The sequence below is a fragment of the Columba livia genome, chromosome 1 (genome assembly GCF_036013475.1).
Source record: "Columba livia isolate bColLiv1 breed racing homer chromosome 1, bColLiv1.pat.W.v2, whole genome shotgun sequence".
Classification (NCBI taxonomy): Eukaryota; Metazoa; Chordata; class Aves; order Columbiformes; family Columbidae; genus Columba; species Columba livia.
This window is the reverse complement of record NC_088602.1, coordinates 128,180,162-128,196,914: the sequence shown is the minus strand read 5'-3', so window position 1 is coordinate 128,196,914 and position 16,753 is coordinate 128,180,162. Positions and strand designations below refer to the sequence as shown.

General features: G+C 43.8%; 1 protein-coding gene across 5 annotated transcripts; it reads left to right on the top strand.

The window, feature by feature from the left end:
* Position 1: 1 nt before the first annotated feature.
* ING4 (inhibitor of growth family member 4) lies at positions 2-16,201 on the top strand. 5 transcript variants are annotated; one of them, XR_010469808.1, is made up of 9 exons: positions 2-141; positions 12,769-12,840; positions 13,295-13,461; positions 13,656-13,770; positions 14,088-14,196; positions 14,522-14,669; positions 15,061-15,122; positions 15,329-15,502; positions 15,596-16,201. XR_010469808.1 is itself a non-coding variant. In XM_065050036.1 (8 exons), exons 1-8 carry the CDS (start codon positions 105-107, stop codon positions 15,366-15,368), a joined length of 750 nt encoding a protein of 249 aa, XP_064906108.1. In that variant the 5' UTR covers positions 2-104; the 3' UTR covers positions 15,369-16,201. The 5 variants fall into 5 exon arrangements, 3 of the variants coding, with proteins under 3 accessions (XP_064906108.1, XP_013223737.2, XP_064906107.1); XR_010469807.1 differs by lacking the exon at positions 2-141 and adding an exon at positions 2,963-3,050; XM_065050036.1 differs by having other exon boundaries at positions 15,329-16,201.
* The last annotated feature ends 552 nt before the right edge of the window (positions 16,202-16,753 follow it).

The window sequence follows — 16,753 nt, the reverse complement described above, 5'->3', positions numbered from 1 at the left end:
GGGAAGGCGGGCGGAAGCGGCTTCCGCCGCCGGGCAGCGTTGTTTCCGGTGTAGCGGGTGGGCGCCGGCTCCCGGCGGAAGCGCCCGTGAGTGCGGAGCCCAAGATGGCGGCGGGGATGTACCTGGAGCATTACCTAGATAGTAAGCGCTGCCGGGGGCGGGGCCGAGGGCCGCAGCTGGGGCCGTCCTGGCACGGAGGGACCGCGGGGCGGGGCCGGGCCCCACGGGGGCCGAGCTCTGCCCAAGGGCTGACCGGTCCCCGGGGCGCCCGCGGCCTGCCCCGAGCCTCCCGGGCGGCAGCATCGCCCGGCTGTCCCCGGCCCGGCTGTGAGGGCCCTGGGGCGGGGTGGGGGGCGCTCCGTCCGCTGCCGGACGCGTAGAGGCATCTTCGGGCCGCTTAGGAACGGTACGGGCTGACGCTCCGCTGTGGGGCAGGGCCCGTTTAAGTCTGCCGCGCCGAGCCCGCGGGAAGGAGCCCGGTGCTGCTCCAGGCATCTTTCGGGAGCGGCGGCTTGGCTGTCAGTGGCTTTTCTGGGGGAAACACCAAGCCAAAGATAACTTTTGTACCTGTAGGGATGTGGTTTCGGAAGCTTCCTTTGCTGTCACTTTAAAAGTGTAGTTTTGCTTTGCCTGTCAAAGAGGAGCTCTGTAAATGCTAACGGAGTTGGTGACGTTATCTGAGTTGTCCTGTGATATCATCCTGCTTTAAAGTGCTTATAGCTTTGTCAAACACAGACCTTTGGGGATAAGACTTTATGTTTGGGTTTTTTTTCTCCCCCATGTTCCTAAAATAGTCAGTAGACTAATCAAAGGAGTTGTTTTTGAAGGAATGTACTAACGGGTTAAGATTTGGTAACCTGTTCTTTGACGAATGCTGTTTTTACGTTTTCCTTCTGATCTGGTGGCAGCAATAGAAAGGGGGACTGTGTTGATGAGGTGTGTAACTGTAGTTACATGGTAGTACTGGATGTGTATCTTTTACTTCGCTGTACCTGGCCAAGGTGAATCTCCTGACATCTGTTTGCATATGCTTGGAAACACTGGAGCTTGGTTCTTCAGAAGTTTGCTGCTCTAAGTTTCCTTTAGCACAGAGTTAAGTGTCAATATGGAGACAAAAGGTCTCATTCCTTGCGTCCACAGTGCTCCTTTTGTCATTAGGAGATGTCTTTTGAATTAAATTAAGAAAGTCCAAGAACAATAGTGATGCTTTGCTGTGAAAGGTTGAAGAGAAGCTGGAAGTGAACAGTCAAGTATATTGATCTAGGAGCTGTGAGGAAGAAGGATGCAAAATCCAGGAGGAAGAGTTGGATGAGGAGGCAGATTGTTAAAGAGGAGCAAGCATTGCTGAGCAAAGATGTTCTTTTGCTCTTATCATTCAATTGTGAAGGATTGCAGTTGACTGAGACTCTGCAGCAAAGATGGCCAGGAGTTGGGAGGACAGCGGTCAGAGAAGAAGAGAAAGAAGCGGACAGACAAGGAGTAAGTGTGTGGGAAGGATGCAGGGTTCTCCTACTGGGAAAGCACGAGCGTATTTAAGTAGGACCTGCAGTGTGAAGATAAAGGAGTGAAAGACTGGGGTTTGTAAATGGCAGACAGAGATGAGAAAGATGCAGCACTGAGCATGGAGAGGTATGGCAGATACCATGTCAGAGAGAAAGGAAGCGGTGGAAAGGCATGGTGGTTTGAAAGCGATCCCAACAAAGCTAAACACTTGTAGATCTCATTATAACTTTCAGCTAAAATCAAGGAACTCCCTGGAGATTCCTCTGTTCCTCTCTAGTACAAGCTTGCAGAGAAAATTACAAACTCTTATTTTCTCTGTCAGCTGAGATGCGTGGTCCTGCAACTGAAGCAGAGAATCTTGTCTCGTTGAAAGCTAATATTAATATGGGGGTGTAGACTGTCATTTTTGAGGTGTTTTGTTTTTTAAAAAATAGTAATGTGCACAATTGAAAAGTACTTTAAAAAATCTGTCTACCAAGATGTTAGGAAGAGCAAAGCAATCTTCACTGCAATAGTTTAGTCTTTTTTGCCTATTCTTAGTGCTCGTAAGGCCTTTTTCAATTTTGGCTGGTGTCCTGTATAGGGAGCATCTCCCTTATGAAGAAAGGCTGAGGGAGCTGGTTCTCTTTAGTTTGGAGAAGAGTAGGCTAAGGGGGGACCTTATTAATGTCTATAAGTATATAAAAGGTGAGTGCCATGAGGATGGAGCCAGGCTCTTCTCAGTGGCAAACAATGATAGGACAAGGGGTAATGGGATCAAGCTGGAACACAAGAGGTTCCACTTAAATATGAGAAGAAACTTCTCAGTAAGGGTGACATAGCACTGGAACAGGCTGCCCAGGGAGGTTGTGGAGTCTCCTCCTCTGGAGACATTCAAAACCCGCCTGGACATGTTCCTGTGCGACCTCACCTAGGCGTTCCTGCTCCAGCAGGGGGATTGGACTAGATGATCTTCTGCGGTCCCTTCCAATCCCAAACATACTGTGATACTGTGATATGCAACATTGCTCCCCTTTGCTAACTAACTGTAAGAGAGTTGTTGTGCTTAATCTAGAGTTTCTTTCAGAAATGCACATCACGTGAATTTTAATACTTCCACTCAAAGAGCATTCATCTCAGTCTTCAGTTAGTTAGCTTGCTGGTAGGTTTTCCTATCATAGTTTTGTGACATTTGTCGGTAGTTAATTTTCACAGTTCCTGTATTTAGTCGTTGCACCTCTAGCGCCATTTACCTGTCATGTTGAAGTGTCCTCTTCTTAAAAGTTTCTTGCCTGTGTAGATTGTAATTTATTAAACCTTAACCTTCTTTCTAGTAACTTAACAACAACAACAAAAATTGCCTGCGATAACATATTTTTCAGTTTTCTAATTAGCTGTATTGTTCTTCTCTAAGCCTATTCTAGTCTTTTGAGACCCTCCTTGAACTTCTGACTCTCTGAAAATGCACACAGTCCTTTAGTACCCACTCTTCTTCATGGTACTAACTAAAGGCAGGTTATCATTCTGTTGGGTGTGCCATTGTGTTTCAACTGGGAGCTCATGTTCAGGTAACTATCTACCATGTTATTGGTATGACACAGTGTTTCTGTTTCTTAGAAATATGGTCCAGCATCCTTTATCTGTCACTTACATTTTTCATTCCTAAATGTGTTACCCTGCATAAGACTTAACAGAAAGTATCTGTTTGCAGTTGGGCTGTCTCTTGTTATCTCAGCTCCTTCCATTCCTGTTCCTCCTGTCTGTATCTGGCGTCCCAGTGACTAACTTTCCTTTTGTTGGATCAAAAGCTGCTTCCTGTGTGATTTGCCTGAGTGGTGCAGCTACTGCTGATAGTTGTTTGTAATGCATTCTAAATTCTTATGTAGCCATTTAAAGTACTTTTTACATATCTTGGCTTGTTGTTGTTTTTTCATATTCTAGCTTGTTATGCAAGATGATTTCTGATGCTACATCAAGTATTTAATGCCAGTTATATTTTAATCACTTCAAAAATTATTTTCACTAATGATGTGTGTATTCTTACCAAAAAAGGCCCAGTCAGTTCTTTTAGTATTATAGTGGTAATGTAGGCAGAGGTTTCAGGTGAATTTTTTTCCTCCCAAAGAGTTTCTCTTTCCCATGGTTTACTGGCTGGATCTGCTCAGGGAATGAATGAGGAGTGTGTGATGAAAGAGGGCAGTCATTTGTAGGACCTCTTCCAGTCTTTGAAGAAAGGAAGGTATATAATGAGTTCATTGAAGATTGTAGGAAGAGAAAAGGTGGCCTCATGTTTGAGGCAGTTAAATACCACTCTGACAAAGTGAGTTTGAGGTTTGTGTTTATTTTGGGGGCCATGCTTTTTATTGTGCCTCCCTCAAATTATGAGTGAAATTTGTAGTCGGAGGAGCAGATGTGCAGAATGCTCATAGCTGCAACTGAAGTCTGCTTTAAACAGATAATTCTGAAAAGTGTGGCTATATAGCATTTTTAGACATTTTAAGAGGTGTGTTTGTAATTAGCTGGCCTTCTTGGCTTTAATCTCTTTGCTTCAGTAAATCTCTTGACTTCCATTTTATTGTTAAGGGAAGTGGGCTACTCTGCAGCAGTGTTGTGAAAAAGCATTCTATTGTCACAATAGTGAACGCCTTGGAAAGCTGATTACTGAGGCAATTTTCAGATTGAGATTTGGGTCATGTATGCGTGACTCTGTATTGAGCAAAGATAATAAACCAAAACTTTGAATCACTGCTCACTGAGAGAGATAAGTGCCTTGTACAAAAATCTCATGCAGTTGCGTAATTAAAAACTATATGTTAAAATGCATGAGTGGTCTGACAAAGCTATGCATGCAGCCTCAGTTGTTTCGGTTCATAAGTTTTTGAGTCCTTTACTTTGAACGCCTAAAGTACTTTTCCAGGAGATTTTTGTGGAATAGCCAAGTTAACAACAGTTCTCTTAGTAAAAGGTGTCTGGCAGTTTCTTAGGTCTGGTATTTCAGTAGTTTTCAAGTCCTTGCTGTAATTTGAAACTGGGTTTAGATTTAGGATTAGGCAGGCCCTTGCCCTCACTCTAAGTTGTTAAGTACAAAGCATATCTGTCTGAAATTTATTGTGCTCCTAGCAGATGTTTTTTCAGCAAAAAAATATGCATATCCTTTCTGTGCTCAACATTCTGACAAAGGAACTCCGAACCTTGTCTGCTCTGATCACCTTCCTTCATCCTACTGAAGCTGTCCCTTCAATCACTCTACCAAGGCAAAGGATTTGGGGAAGGGGAAGGAGAAGAATGTTTCTTGTTCCAGTTCTCTTCTTCCCAATTGTTCTTCCTTGAGCACATCTCATTCCTTGGTTCTCTTCAGTGCCTGAAGTTAAGCATGGAAAGATTTAAATTTCTTCAAATACTGCCCTCCTTCTGGTCTCTAAATCATTTTATGCCTGCTTCTGAGGGGAGAAAGCAAGATACTGAAGTACTTTCCCTCACACCAAAAAAACAGTGCAGCTTTAGTAGGGGAAGAAAACTATGGGTGCAAAGGAGCTAGAGATGTAGAAAGGAATAGAGGAAGAATAAGAAGGAAGAAAACAGTGTTTTGTGATGAGAAGATTGAATGTGGATGAAGACTCATTAGAGGAGTTTGTGCTTGCGCAAACTTGAATTACTGTGCTTGGCTCAGTATTTGCTCTCATACTGGGTTAGAAATACTGTAGCGGAGGCTTTGAGGGGGAGAAAGGAAGGGTGACTAATACAGATTTTCCAAAGGATGAGATGCAAACACTGAGTTTTCTTCATGTTTGGAATGTTTGAGGGGATCACAGTGCTTCTGTGAAGTACGTATATTGAAGTACATATATTCAGAAAACAATCCCAAACAGTTTTCTACAAGTCTTGGTTTATATGTGAATGTGCCATAAGTGTAGGGAACTGCTGTGAAACTATATATATTTTTTACCATCAGTGTATCTCTGTCCACCCACCTAGTGGGTATCAGAATCAAGTAACTATACTTAGGGACAAGTTTGTCTATAATGACAACAGAACCAAGGCGTGTATATCTCCTCAACTGTCTGGTGCCTGAATTTATTATGAAGTGACCTGCCTGCTCGCCCGCCTATGCTTTTCTGAGATCGTGTCTGGCCAGTTGCTCAGATGGCTGAGGTGAATGGAAGGGTCATGTTTCTGGGTGTGCTTTCTGAAGCAATCCAACGGCACCTTCCCTGCTAGTTCCAGCCATCAGCGTCCATCATATATATTCCTGCCTGGACTGATGAGGCTGTTGCTTTATTTGCCCTGCTGAATGGGGAGCGTACGTTGTTCCATTGGGAAGTATGTGCCAGACCAGAAGGGCTTTCAAATTTCCATGTGGATGAACTGGTCTATTATGCAATAAATGCCAGCATAAAATGTTGGTAAGGAATAGTAACAAAACAATAAAAAATGTTTCCATCTTTCCCCACCCCAAACCTCAGAGAAACTCTAAACTCTTGAGAGAATAATCAGCAGACAGCCAGTAACCTTGGTGAGCTTGAGGATGTCACTGGCCTGTCTACTCAGATGGCTACTTGATATTCATTCAGTTGTTTTGGAGGCCACCAGGAGCAGACACTGGGACACATCTGCCTCAGTGAAGAAGATGATGGAAACAGCAGTCTTAGATGAGTAGGGCTGAGCTGGTAAGTTAACATGGTGCTGTGTAGTAATATTTTGTTGTTTTTTCCCCTTTTTTATACTGCTAAGGGAGGCATCGAGTTTCTTTTGCTCCTTCTGTTCACATGTGCCAATAGGCACATAGTGTTGGACCAGTTCAGGGCTTGTCAATGCTTAGAAAATTTATGCCAGCACAGAGCAACAGAAGCAGCACATCCCCTTTTGGAAGTCATTGTCTTTCTCCTAGAGCTGGCATGGGAATGTCACAGAATCACAGAATCGACTGGGTTGGAAAAGACCTCAGAGGTCATTGAGTCCAACCCTTGGTCCAACTCTAGTCCGTTTACTAGATCATGGCACTAAGTGCCATGTTCAGTCTCAGTTTAAAAACCTCCAGGGACGGCGAGTCCACCACCTCCCTGGGCAGGCCATTCCAATGCCTGACCACTCTCTCTGTAAAGAATTTCTTTCTAATATCCAGCCTAAATTTCCCCTGGCAGAGTTTAAGCCCATGCCCTCTTGTCCTGTTGCTAACTGCCTGGGAGAAGAGACCAATCCCCACCTGGCCATAACTTCCCTTCAGGTAGTTATAGAGAGTGATGAGGTCACCTCTAAGCCTCCTCTTCTCTAGACTAGACAACCCCAGCTCCCTCAGCCTCTCCTTGATAACATTAGCTGACCCAGTAAAATAGGTTTATTCTATGAGAATAGCTACATCTGTCTGGATTCCTCTGAATAGCTTCATCAAATGAAGGCATGAGTACTGTTCTCTGAATACTCTTAGGGGGCATGGGTGTGATGTCAGCATTTGCTGTAGGCTAGCCTTTGATTCCTTCCCAGTCCTGTTACTCCCTGTCTGCTTTCCAAATTCCCCAGCAGTTCTTTTATCGCTCGCTTTACCTACCATCATTACTCTTATCCCCTCCCAAATGTAGCATGTAGGCATACCTTCCTCTTCTTACCTCTAAAGTTTCTCATATCATACTTCAGATATGCAAATCTCTCAATAAATGATTTCTATATTAAACACAGTTTTGGTGTACTGAAAGATGCCTTTCACCTTACTGAGACACTGGATTAGTTGCATCTGTGATGCAGCACACATGATCTGTGGAAAATTACAGAAGATCTCATGCAGGGCAGAGAATTTGGTGATTCATAGGCGTCATTTGTTTCTGTGTGAAAGCTACTGGCACAGCCTACATTAAGCTAATACTTTTATTATTGTTAATGATCAGTTTATTTAGAATTTGTTGTTGACTGTTATTTAAGAGCTGATAAAAGATGGCTTTACAAGATAAAGCATACTGCATTTCCTATGCATTTCTGCACTTACCTAACAGTAAATCTGACGTGACTATTTTGACAAACAGCTCTGTAGTTCCTTTGGTGGTAGTCCCTGCCTTTGAGAGATCTGGAATAGGCTGAAATGCCTGGGCTGTTGCGAGTCTCATTTGACATGTCAGCCTTCCAAGTCCTCCAAGCTTCTGAAGTCAAGGTTGATCTTTAACACAGCAATGAAGATCCCTTCTCTGAGACTTAAAAACATTGCCTACTGTCTTGGCTGTGAGTGCTGTAGCATTGAACCAATGTAATAAGAAAATGGCAAAAAGAGCCGCTCCCTCTTGGAGAACAGGTCCGCTCTTTGGGTGACTATGAGGTTTCTGTTGCTGTTGCTGTTGCATTGATTGCCGTTGCTGACTGATACCTGTTACTTTGGATAGTACCTGAAGTAGATGCACCTTGGTGGACTCATGTGCAGTGCACTGGCCGGGGGTTTGGGGTATATGTCTTGATCATAGAATTCCTGGGTGCCTGTGGCTAAGTCAAGGTACACCTGAGTACCCCGTTTGTAAAAATGTAAGTAGAATTATCCCTTACAGAGCTATTGGGAGGATAATGTTACAGGTTAGGATGCATATATTGCAGTAAGGCTGAGCCATCTATGAATATAGAGAAAGGTATATATTATGCTCATGTACCAATTTCAGTAAACTGCATAGGAAGGTAAATAATTAACTGAGAACACAGGACAGAGTAGAAGCAGCAGTTTAAAAGAGTTATACCCTCTATAAGGATATAAAAGGCATCCTTCCCCCTATTGGAGAAACGAGGAAGCTCCTGAAGATTGCTGTAAGCCTTTTTTTTTTTTTTTGCAGTATACTTAATGATACGGAATTATGAGAATTGTAGACTACTGAAAAGTCCTACGTGTTTCCTTCGCAAGATCCCAGCCAATTTCCTGTCTTGGGGGGCAAAGAACTTACTCTCTCATTGTGGGAGTCCCTGGCACAAGCAGGACCTTTTAAAATTACCTTCAGCAATGTGGTGTTGAAAGTGTTTGCTGAAATCTGTACTTTTCAATAAAGCAACTGTGGTTATGTTTCAAAATGTATTTTCGCATTTTTTAATAAATTTAAACATGCATCTGAATGTAGTGGGTGAACAGATGTCTCGGGAAAGGTACCATGTATTTGTCTAGTGCTTGTTGCGATGGATTTCTTTTTAGGAATTTGGACATTGTCACAGTACAAACCCATTGTTTGGCACAGTTAAAAGACATGCTGTGGGATAATGAAGCGTAGTGACAGTTACCAGGTTGTGAAGGCTTGCTCTCTGTGTGTTTATGTCACAGTTAAGATCTGAGTTGAGTAGCTGAAGTTTAAATATCAGTTGCCTACACTTGACACCCCACATGTGTTTCTAAAAATAAATAAATAGATAATAATAACCGGAGGGGAAGGAGGGTGGTGATGGATTCTGACTTTTGGAGAGTGAGAGTGCGTGGTTCTTCAGGGACAAGACAGCGTGGTTATGGCAGGCTGCAGAATGAATGGGGAAAGGAATGACAAGGAAAGAGGAGAATAAAAGAGATGAAAGAACCATAGGGGTAGTGAAGAGATAAGAATTGAGGAAAGACTAAGGTAGGTAGAGAGACTTTTAACTTCTGATAAGAAATGAAAACAAGGTAAGAAGAGGAGGCGATGGGAAAAAGTCGATGAGAGACCTGTGCCGGTGTTGTGCGGGGTGATCACACGGTGACAGTAGTGAGTGGGGTGCGGTGGGGCTGCACCTGGCTCGGTGTGGGTCTGTGCACATGAACTTGGTTGCATTAGTGCCAGCCCAGGCTTTGGGCCAAGTTGCTGGCCTTGCTAGCACTTTCTTCACTGTACATCTTCACTATCCTCCTCTTCCTCTCATTGCTCTGCCATTTGTCCTGAAAGAGACCCTTGCTTTTCTATTTTACTGTCAGATTGTTGCCTGTGTGGGACAGAGTGCATGCCCTTCACTGTCCTCTAGTGATCAAGGATGTCTGTGGGGTGCTTTTCCTTTATTATGATCCATTTCAAAATCTGAGAATTATTTGAGTGTTTTGCAATATATAGTATTAATATGTAGTCATGAAAAGTTTAGGTGCATCTTACCACGTGAAGAAGGAATAGTAAAAGAAAAAGCAGAAATTCGGGAGGAAATGAAATTACAAAATTCAGGAGGAAATGAAATTACATAAATAACATGAACGTTTTTAGAAAGGCTGAGGGAAAGTTGTGGTGTGTTAGTAGGAATGAGGAAATGGAAACTTAAATCTTACTTTTTTTGTTATTATTAGTTTTTTTAATGGGACTGTTGGGGTGGTGATGTCTTACAGCCAGTACAGCACAGGCCAAGTAGTTTCAGCAAGTGTTCTGGCCACTGTGATAAATTCTGTGATGCAGAGCATCACTTTTTCTTTTAAGAGTAGATGAGAGTTTTTGAGTTAAACTACAGATAGCAGAAAACTTCCACATGGTTAGATTGAACTATATACCATGCAAATAGTTTGTTGTTCAGTTAAAACTTTCCTAGGTGCAGCTTTACCTTCTTATGCTCTTTGCTTTTGCCAAGCTCTCTCTGGATAATAATTTGTAGTGGTGTACTCAGCTTCTTTCCATTTTTAGTCAAATAGATAGAGCATCTTAAAAACAGTTCTGATTATAAAGTCACTGTATACTGTCACTTGTTTCCTTTTCTCTCAGTTTATTGATGAACCAATTACAGAATGTTGGTCCAATAATAGATCAGCAGAGTGAAACATTTTGCTGGGGTCTTAGGGAATAGTTTTCCTGGTTTTAGCAGGGAAGGAGTTCAAATGACAGGGGCTTGTCTCATCAGTCCCGGTGGAAACCTGACCAGCTAATGAGCCCCTGGAAGACCATTGCTCCTGCTTGGCTGGTAAATGCTCCGCTGATTGTGTCTGTGCTGAGTGTCTGCCTGGCCAGAGCCAGGGCTGGGCAAAGCCTCTCTCGCTCTGCCTGGGCCGGCAGCCCTGCGGAGGCAGCAGGGACGCAGGGGAGTCCCCGGCCTGGCTGTGGGGGCTGGTGACAAGGGGAAGGGGCCATGGGAAGAGAGAGTTCTGGGGGGACAGATGTCCCGGGCTGAAAAGATGAGACCAGACACACAGAGGTAGAGGCATTCCAGAGGAGGGTATGTGCTGGTGTTAGTGACGGGGGGTGGCAGATTTTTACAGTAATGGCTGTAAAATCTAGAGCACAGTCCCTTTCAGGTTCTATGGCAGAAGCAAACCAAGTGATGCTAGAACATCACTGTTAAAAGCAGTCATAACCTTGTGTGGGGTCCTTCTGCCCAGAGAACTGCATCCTGCTGTTTTTTGTGATAGCTCAGATACTTGTACTATCTAAAACATTTCTAGACCTGCTGAGGGAAAGCTGCCTGTACCTGGTGGAATTTGTGCTTTTACTGACTTTCCATTTTAGAAGATAAAAAGAAATTGCTTTTTTTTTTTTTTTTTTTTTTTTAACTACAAAGTCAAGAATTTAGAAGTAGCGATCTTCCAGGATTGATAAACTCAGTATAAATTCAACATATTGTGTGCAGTGCAAGAACAAATACTCTTTTCCTCTAGAGGATACCTGTCTTGTCTTCTGCAGGGGGTGCTTTGGAGAGGAATGAAAAGTAGTGTGCTGCAGTATGGCCATGTTTCATTTGCTGTACAAATTGAAAGGTTTGGAGTTGACAAGGCTGGGGATGGCAGGAAGGAAAAATATATGAATTTGAGATTCCTAAGCTGGATTTCATTCCTGCCATAAATTCCCATTGTAGGCAGTGATAATTTTCAACATTGTGTCCCCGTTGTCTTATGAGATGCTTTTTTGAGCCATAGGGGTATAATTTGGTAGTGGGCTGTTTGAACCTTGTATGAAGTCTCTCATGCTGGACAAACATGAAAGTATTGAGTTTAGGACTGTGCAGACAGCCTTAATTTTGCTGCTTAGTAATGTTTTGAGAATTTGATTTTGCACTCTTAGCTGTTCTTGCATGCAGGGGGGCAATGTGAATGTGCTGTGTGATTGTGTATCTGGGTACTTAAGGACACTTACCATCTGAGCATTTCTCGGGTATTTAAATTACAAGTGGCAAGAGAAATCAAAGCAATAGCTTGGTTACATACAGGGATTCTGTAAGTAACTTACTGTATTCTGTTTGTGGGAAAAAATAAGTTAAAGGAACAGCATCTGAGCACAGTGAGGCCCACAGTTTTTTTCACCTCATAGGAATTAATTTTATGGCCCATGTGTAATACTTGTTAAAACCTGCCTCTTGCATACAGACCTTCCCTGCCAGCTGATTGCTTTTCAGGGAAATGTCTCTACTGTAGAGACATGTGAGACAGCTGTTGGCGCTGATGTATTAGACAGTTTTGGTGATGGGTGGACGCACCTTCATTTATACTCTCCACAGGTTGGAGAGTGGTTTCAGGAAGCAGACATGCTCGTGTTGTGTCTCTGAAGAGCTTTTCCCCATACCTTTTTTAAAAAAATTTGAAAAAAAAAATAGATAGATATATATATATATTAGATATAAAGGTGACAACAATCAAGCTTGGACTTCAGGTAAATGTCATGACACTAGATCTCAATTTGATTAGACAGGCATGGAAAAATGAGAATTCTTTTCATCAGCTTTGTCAGTAGAGCATCTGGTGATGCCTGAGGGGTGAGTAGCACAGTGCATTGAAAATTAATTGACTATCAACTTCACATTGCTCATCAGAGCCCTACAAGCATTTATTATTCACAATGTGTAGCATCCTTCCAGGTGTTGGACAGACCACACTGAGATTACAGTTCAAAAAGCACAACAAGGAACATGTGAGAAGGGTTAGGACTGCTGTTCCCTGTCCCCTATATGTAAAATGGATGCATTAAAATGGACTAGTTTTTCAGCGAATTAGCATTTTGTCAACTTTAATTTTGACATCCTTGCATAGAAATAACTAAATGGCATTATTTACCAGCTGTTGTACTAGTTTTTTTTCATTACTGAATGGAGTTCTTGGGTGGATACATTGTATTATAATGACTGACTTCACTAAAATTTTCATTTTTTGCTTTCTTAATGTAGGCCTTTCTGCATGGCAGCAGTTTTCTGTAAACTAGTATGCATTATAGAACTGTGCTTCTGGATTAAATACATAATATTTTTATAGTCTGTCTCCTTTGGAGTTGACAACAAATAGAAGCACACCAGTGTGCACCAGGAAAGGGGGTTGGACTGGTGTGTGTGTTTTTATCAGTCGAGTTAGCTTTGTTCCTTTGTTGGCATCACAGGAACCTGACTTCTCCATGTATCTTCTTTTCCCTGCAGGTATTGAGAACCTGCCATTTGAATTACAGAGAAACTTCCAGCTGATGCGAGATCTGGATCAGAGGACAGAAGGTAAGGATAGGATAGGACAAGAGGAAATGGCCTCACATTGTGCCTGGGGAGGTTTAGATTGGATATTAGGAAAAATTTATTCACTGAAAGGGTTGTCAGGCATTAGAACAGGCTGCCCAGGGAAGTGGTTGAGTCACCATCCCTGGAGGCGTTTAAAAGACATGTAGATGAGGTTCTCAGGGACATGGTTTATTGACAGTGTTAGGTTATCGTTGGACTTTATGATTTTAAAGGTCTCTTCCAAACAAAATGGCTCTATGATTAGAGATGGTTTCATTGACAAGACAGCTTGTCTCATATGCAGCTTGACCAGCCTTTCCTTTGCCTTTATCGTGGAGATCAGGGCAGGGGAGGAAGTGTACAGCTGCTCTGATCCTTCAGCCTCTTGATGGAGGGCCCTGTAGTGTGTGACTATGTATGTGTATTTATGTATTTAATGCTGAACTTGTTTCAGACCTCAAGTCAGAGATCGATAAGTTGGCCACGGAGTATATCAGCAATGCACGGACTTTGTCTTCAGAGGAAAAACTGGGGCTTCTCAAGCAAATTCAGGAGGCCTATGGGAAATGCAAGGAGTTTGGGGACGACAAGGTTCAGCTGGCTATGCAGACCTACGAGATGGTATGAAAGGAAATTTCTGGTGCTTATCATATGAAAAACTGTACTAAAACCACCAGATCTGGAAGGCCCTGATGTCCCTTTTTAGACCCTACCCAGACTTGATTCTCAGCTCTTAGTACAAGGCCCATGCCCTCTCCTCTTTGGCCTTTTGGGCTCTGTTTTGTGGTAACTCCTGATCGCTATCGTCTTTGCAGGTTGATAAGCACATCCGGCGGCTGGACACAGACCTTGCTCGCTTCGAAGCAGACCTGAAGGAGAAGCAGATAGAGTCGAGTGACTATGACAGTTCTTCCAGCAAGGGCAAGAAGAGTGAGTACCACCACTGGGCTGCAGATTGATACAGGAAGCAGCCAAGTGACTATGGAAGTGGTGGGGATGAAGGCAGGCACTGGAGTGGTACAGATCAAAGACTGTTACGCTGGAATCTGAAGGACAGGTAAAAAGATGGTGGTGACCTGGGCCCCTCTTGTGTGAGCATATTCAAGGCTGCTAGATAAAGTTTAGATGGGGTGTATGGCCCAAAGCCAATATACACTCCAGAGTATTTTAGTGCTGGAGAGGTTGTTACTGTCAGGTGTCTATTTTGATGGGGTGGCAGATGCAACACCTTTTTCTCTTCTTACCAGAGGGCCGAGCCCAAAAAGAGAAGAAAGCTGCCCGTGCTCGGTCTAAAGGGAAGAACTCTGATGAGGAGGCACCAAAAACTGCCCAAAAGAAACTGAAGCTTGTCCGCACGTAAGTGTTCATGAGATTTGTGGGAATGAGGAGCATCACTGCAAGTCAGACCAAGGAACGCCTAGCTGGGCTTCCCTGGGAAGGATCTGATCCCCACCCAGGCCAGACAGTGTGTCCCCTGGCCCTTCTTGGGAAGCAAGGGGAAGGAGACCTTTTAATTCTTTCAGGGGTGGGAAGGGCAAAGGAGGTCACTTCAGTGGATTTGGGTGTATGTGCTTAAAAAAAGAGAAGTGGCTGTCTCTAGCAAACAAAGGCATTGTCTTGGGAGACATGAAGGGACTCAAAGCCAGTTATTTTGCTGACCCACTTTATTCCTGTCCTGCAGTAGCACAGAGTATGGGATGCCTTCAGTCACCTTTGGAAATGTGCACCCTTCAGATGTATTGGACATGCCTGTGGATCCCAATGAGCCTACTTACTGCCTCTGCCACCAGGTCTCCTATGGGGAGATGATTGGCTGTGACAACCCAGATGTAAGAACCTGCACTTGATTGAAGTGAGAGAGAAGGGAATGGGGAGAGTCTTGCATGGAGAGTCTTGTCCTGCTTGGGTGGGGCCTGATACAGCAAGCAGGGATGAGAAGAGGGCTTACCTCCAATAGTTTGGAAGGGAAGAAGGGTGGCTTGCCTAGGGCCTGTTAAAGTGCATCTTTCTTCAGGGTTTTGCTTAAAACAACATGTTGTTTTCTTGCCCCCACACTTAGCAAGGGAGGAGGAGAGTTCTCCTTGCGAACAATGCATAGGCTGGGTGTGAATCTTCATTCCTTGATCACTGCTATGGATTTAGGAGTTTGTGATCAAATGTTGGGAAGCAATGGTTTCAGAGAAAACTGCCCTTTTAACCAGCTGCTCTCCATCCCAACAGTGTTCCATTGAATGGTTTCATTTTGCCTGTGTGGGTCTGACAACAAAACCAAGAGGAAAATGGTGAGTGAACCAAGCAACCTGGATGGGCCATTGATCTTTAGAAAGGGGAGGTTCTGGGTGGCAGAGGGACACAGTTAGAATACCTCTTTGTAAGGAAAACTTGAATTAAAGATTTGTCCAGGACCCTGGAATACGTCTTTTGGGACTGTATGTTCAAGGTTCATATAATGCCGTAAATGCTGGCTTTTTGCTTCCCTTTCTACCAGGTTCTGCCCTCGCTGTTCCCAGGAGAGGAAGAAGAAGTAAAATCCCGTGAGCCCTCAGTACTGCTGCAGGAGCTCTCTTCCCCCTGCCAGGGCCTCGTCCCAGCTCCCCCAGCCCTTGGGGCCTTGGCTGGGGAGAGTCTTGCCCTGTTTGTGGTTTGGGCCATCCCTGGAATGGTGTGTACCCTCACAGCGGTTCCTGTGTGTTCTGTATCCCTGGTTGCTTCCGAATCCCTAAGGGAGGTCCTCTCTGTGTACTATTCCAAACAGGTCTCTGAACCTCAAAGGGAGTGAATGAGGGCACCAGGGTAGCCACCAGATTCCCAGGGATTCAGGTAGCCCCTGATTTTCCTTGGCTTTCCTTCAGCCTCCTCAGAGTTCATTGCCTACTCTCTGCTGAGAGGATAAGGCTATGGGATGGGGGAAGGAAAGGAGGTAAGTCTTGAGCATTTTAGGTCTTTTATTTTTCTGGATCTTTTTCAGGAGAGAGGGAGTAACCAGGCCACTTCTTAATCTAGTGGGTTGGTTGAGAGACTGAAAACCTAATATACTCCCTATCTTTAACCATTCCACTACTGGTATTGAGCAGCCTCTTTTGTTGGGGAGAGGAGGAACAGAAGGAGAGAGGAGTGTTTAGAGCTAGCTTTGTCTCTCTTATTCCTGGGATAATCCTGCTGGTCTGGGAAGCACATTGTGTGAAGGAGGAAGAATTTCTGACCACACGGGAGAAATGGCTTGATCTAGCCTGTCTTCTGGCTCCAAAATTCTCCCTTCCTTTTGTGCGATGGGGCTTCTCCATTATGTCTATGATGGGAAGTTTGGGGATTCAGATCCCACTTGTATAATACAAAATTAAATAAAGTTCACTGAAACAAATACTTCATTCACCTCTCTGTCACCTCCAAAGTAAACTGTGGCAATTGGTCTCTTTAGTTAAGTCTTTCTCTCTCTGCTCTGCTTTTATTCTAAATGATTAATGTGATACAGCTTTTCATGCAACAATCCTGAACAGTATTAATAAGTGACATTTTGCCTAAGTCAGGCCTGAAAATGTACCTGATATACTTGCAAACGGTTACTAAGCTTTCTAGTGGCTGTGAAAAATAACTGCCCCTTCAGTCATGCACCACAAGAGGGTGGACATTTATTGACATTTTTGTTGGATCATTTACTTCATCAGTTGTCTTCTCTCAGAGGTGAGCAGAGGTGGAGGTTATAGAAGGCCAGCCCTCACCATGGCTGTTTGGCAGCACAGCTGAGAAAATAAGCTGTCAGGACAAACCAAGACTGTGGATAGGTGTTCCAGGTATCCTGAGAAGTTGCTCTGCAGTGGCTCGCTTTCACCTCTGATCACCTAGTTGCCAGAAACGCCAGCTGCTGTTACTAAGATAATGTGTTAGGCTCCAAAACAATTGCTGTCTGTCTTTG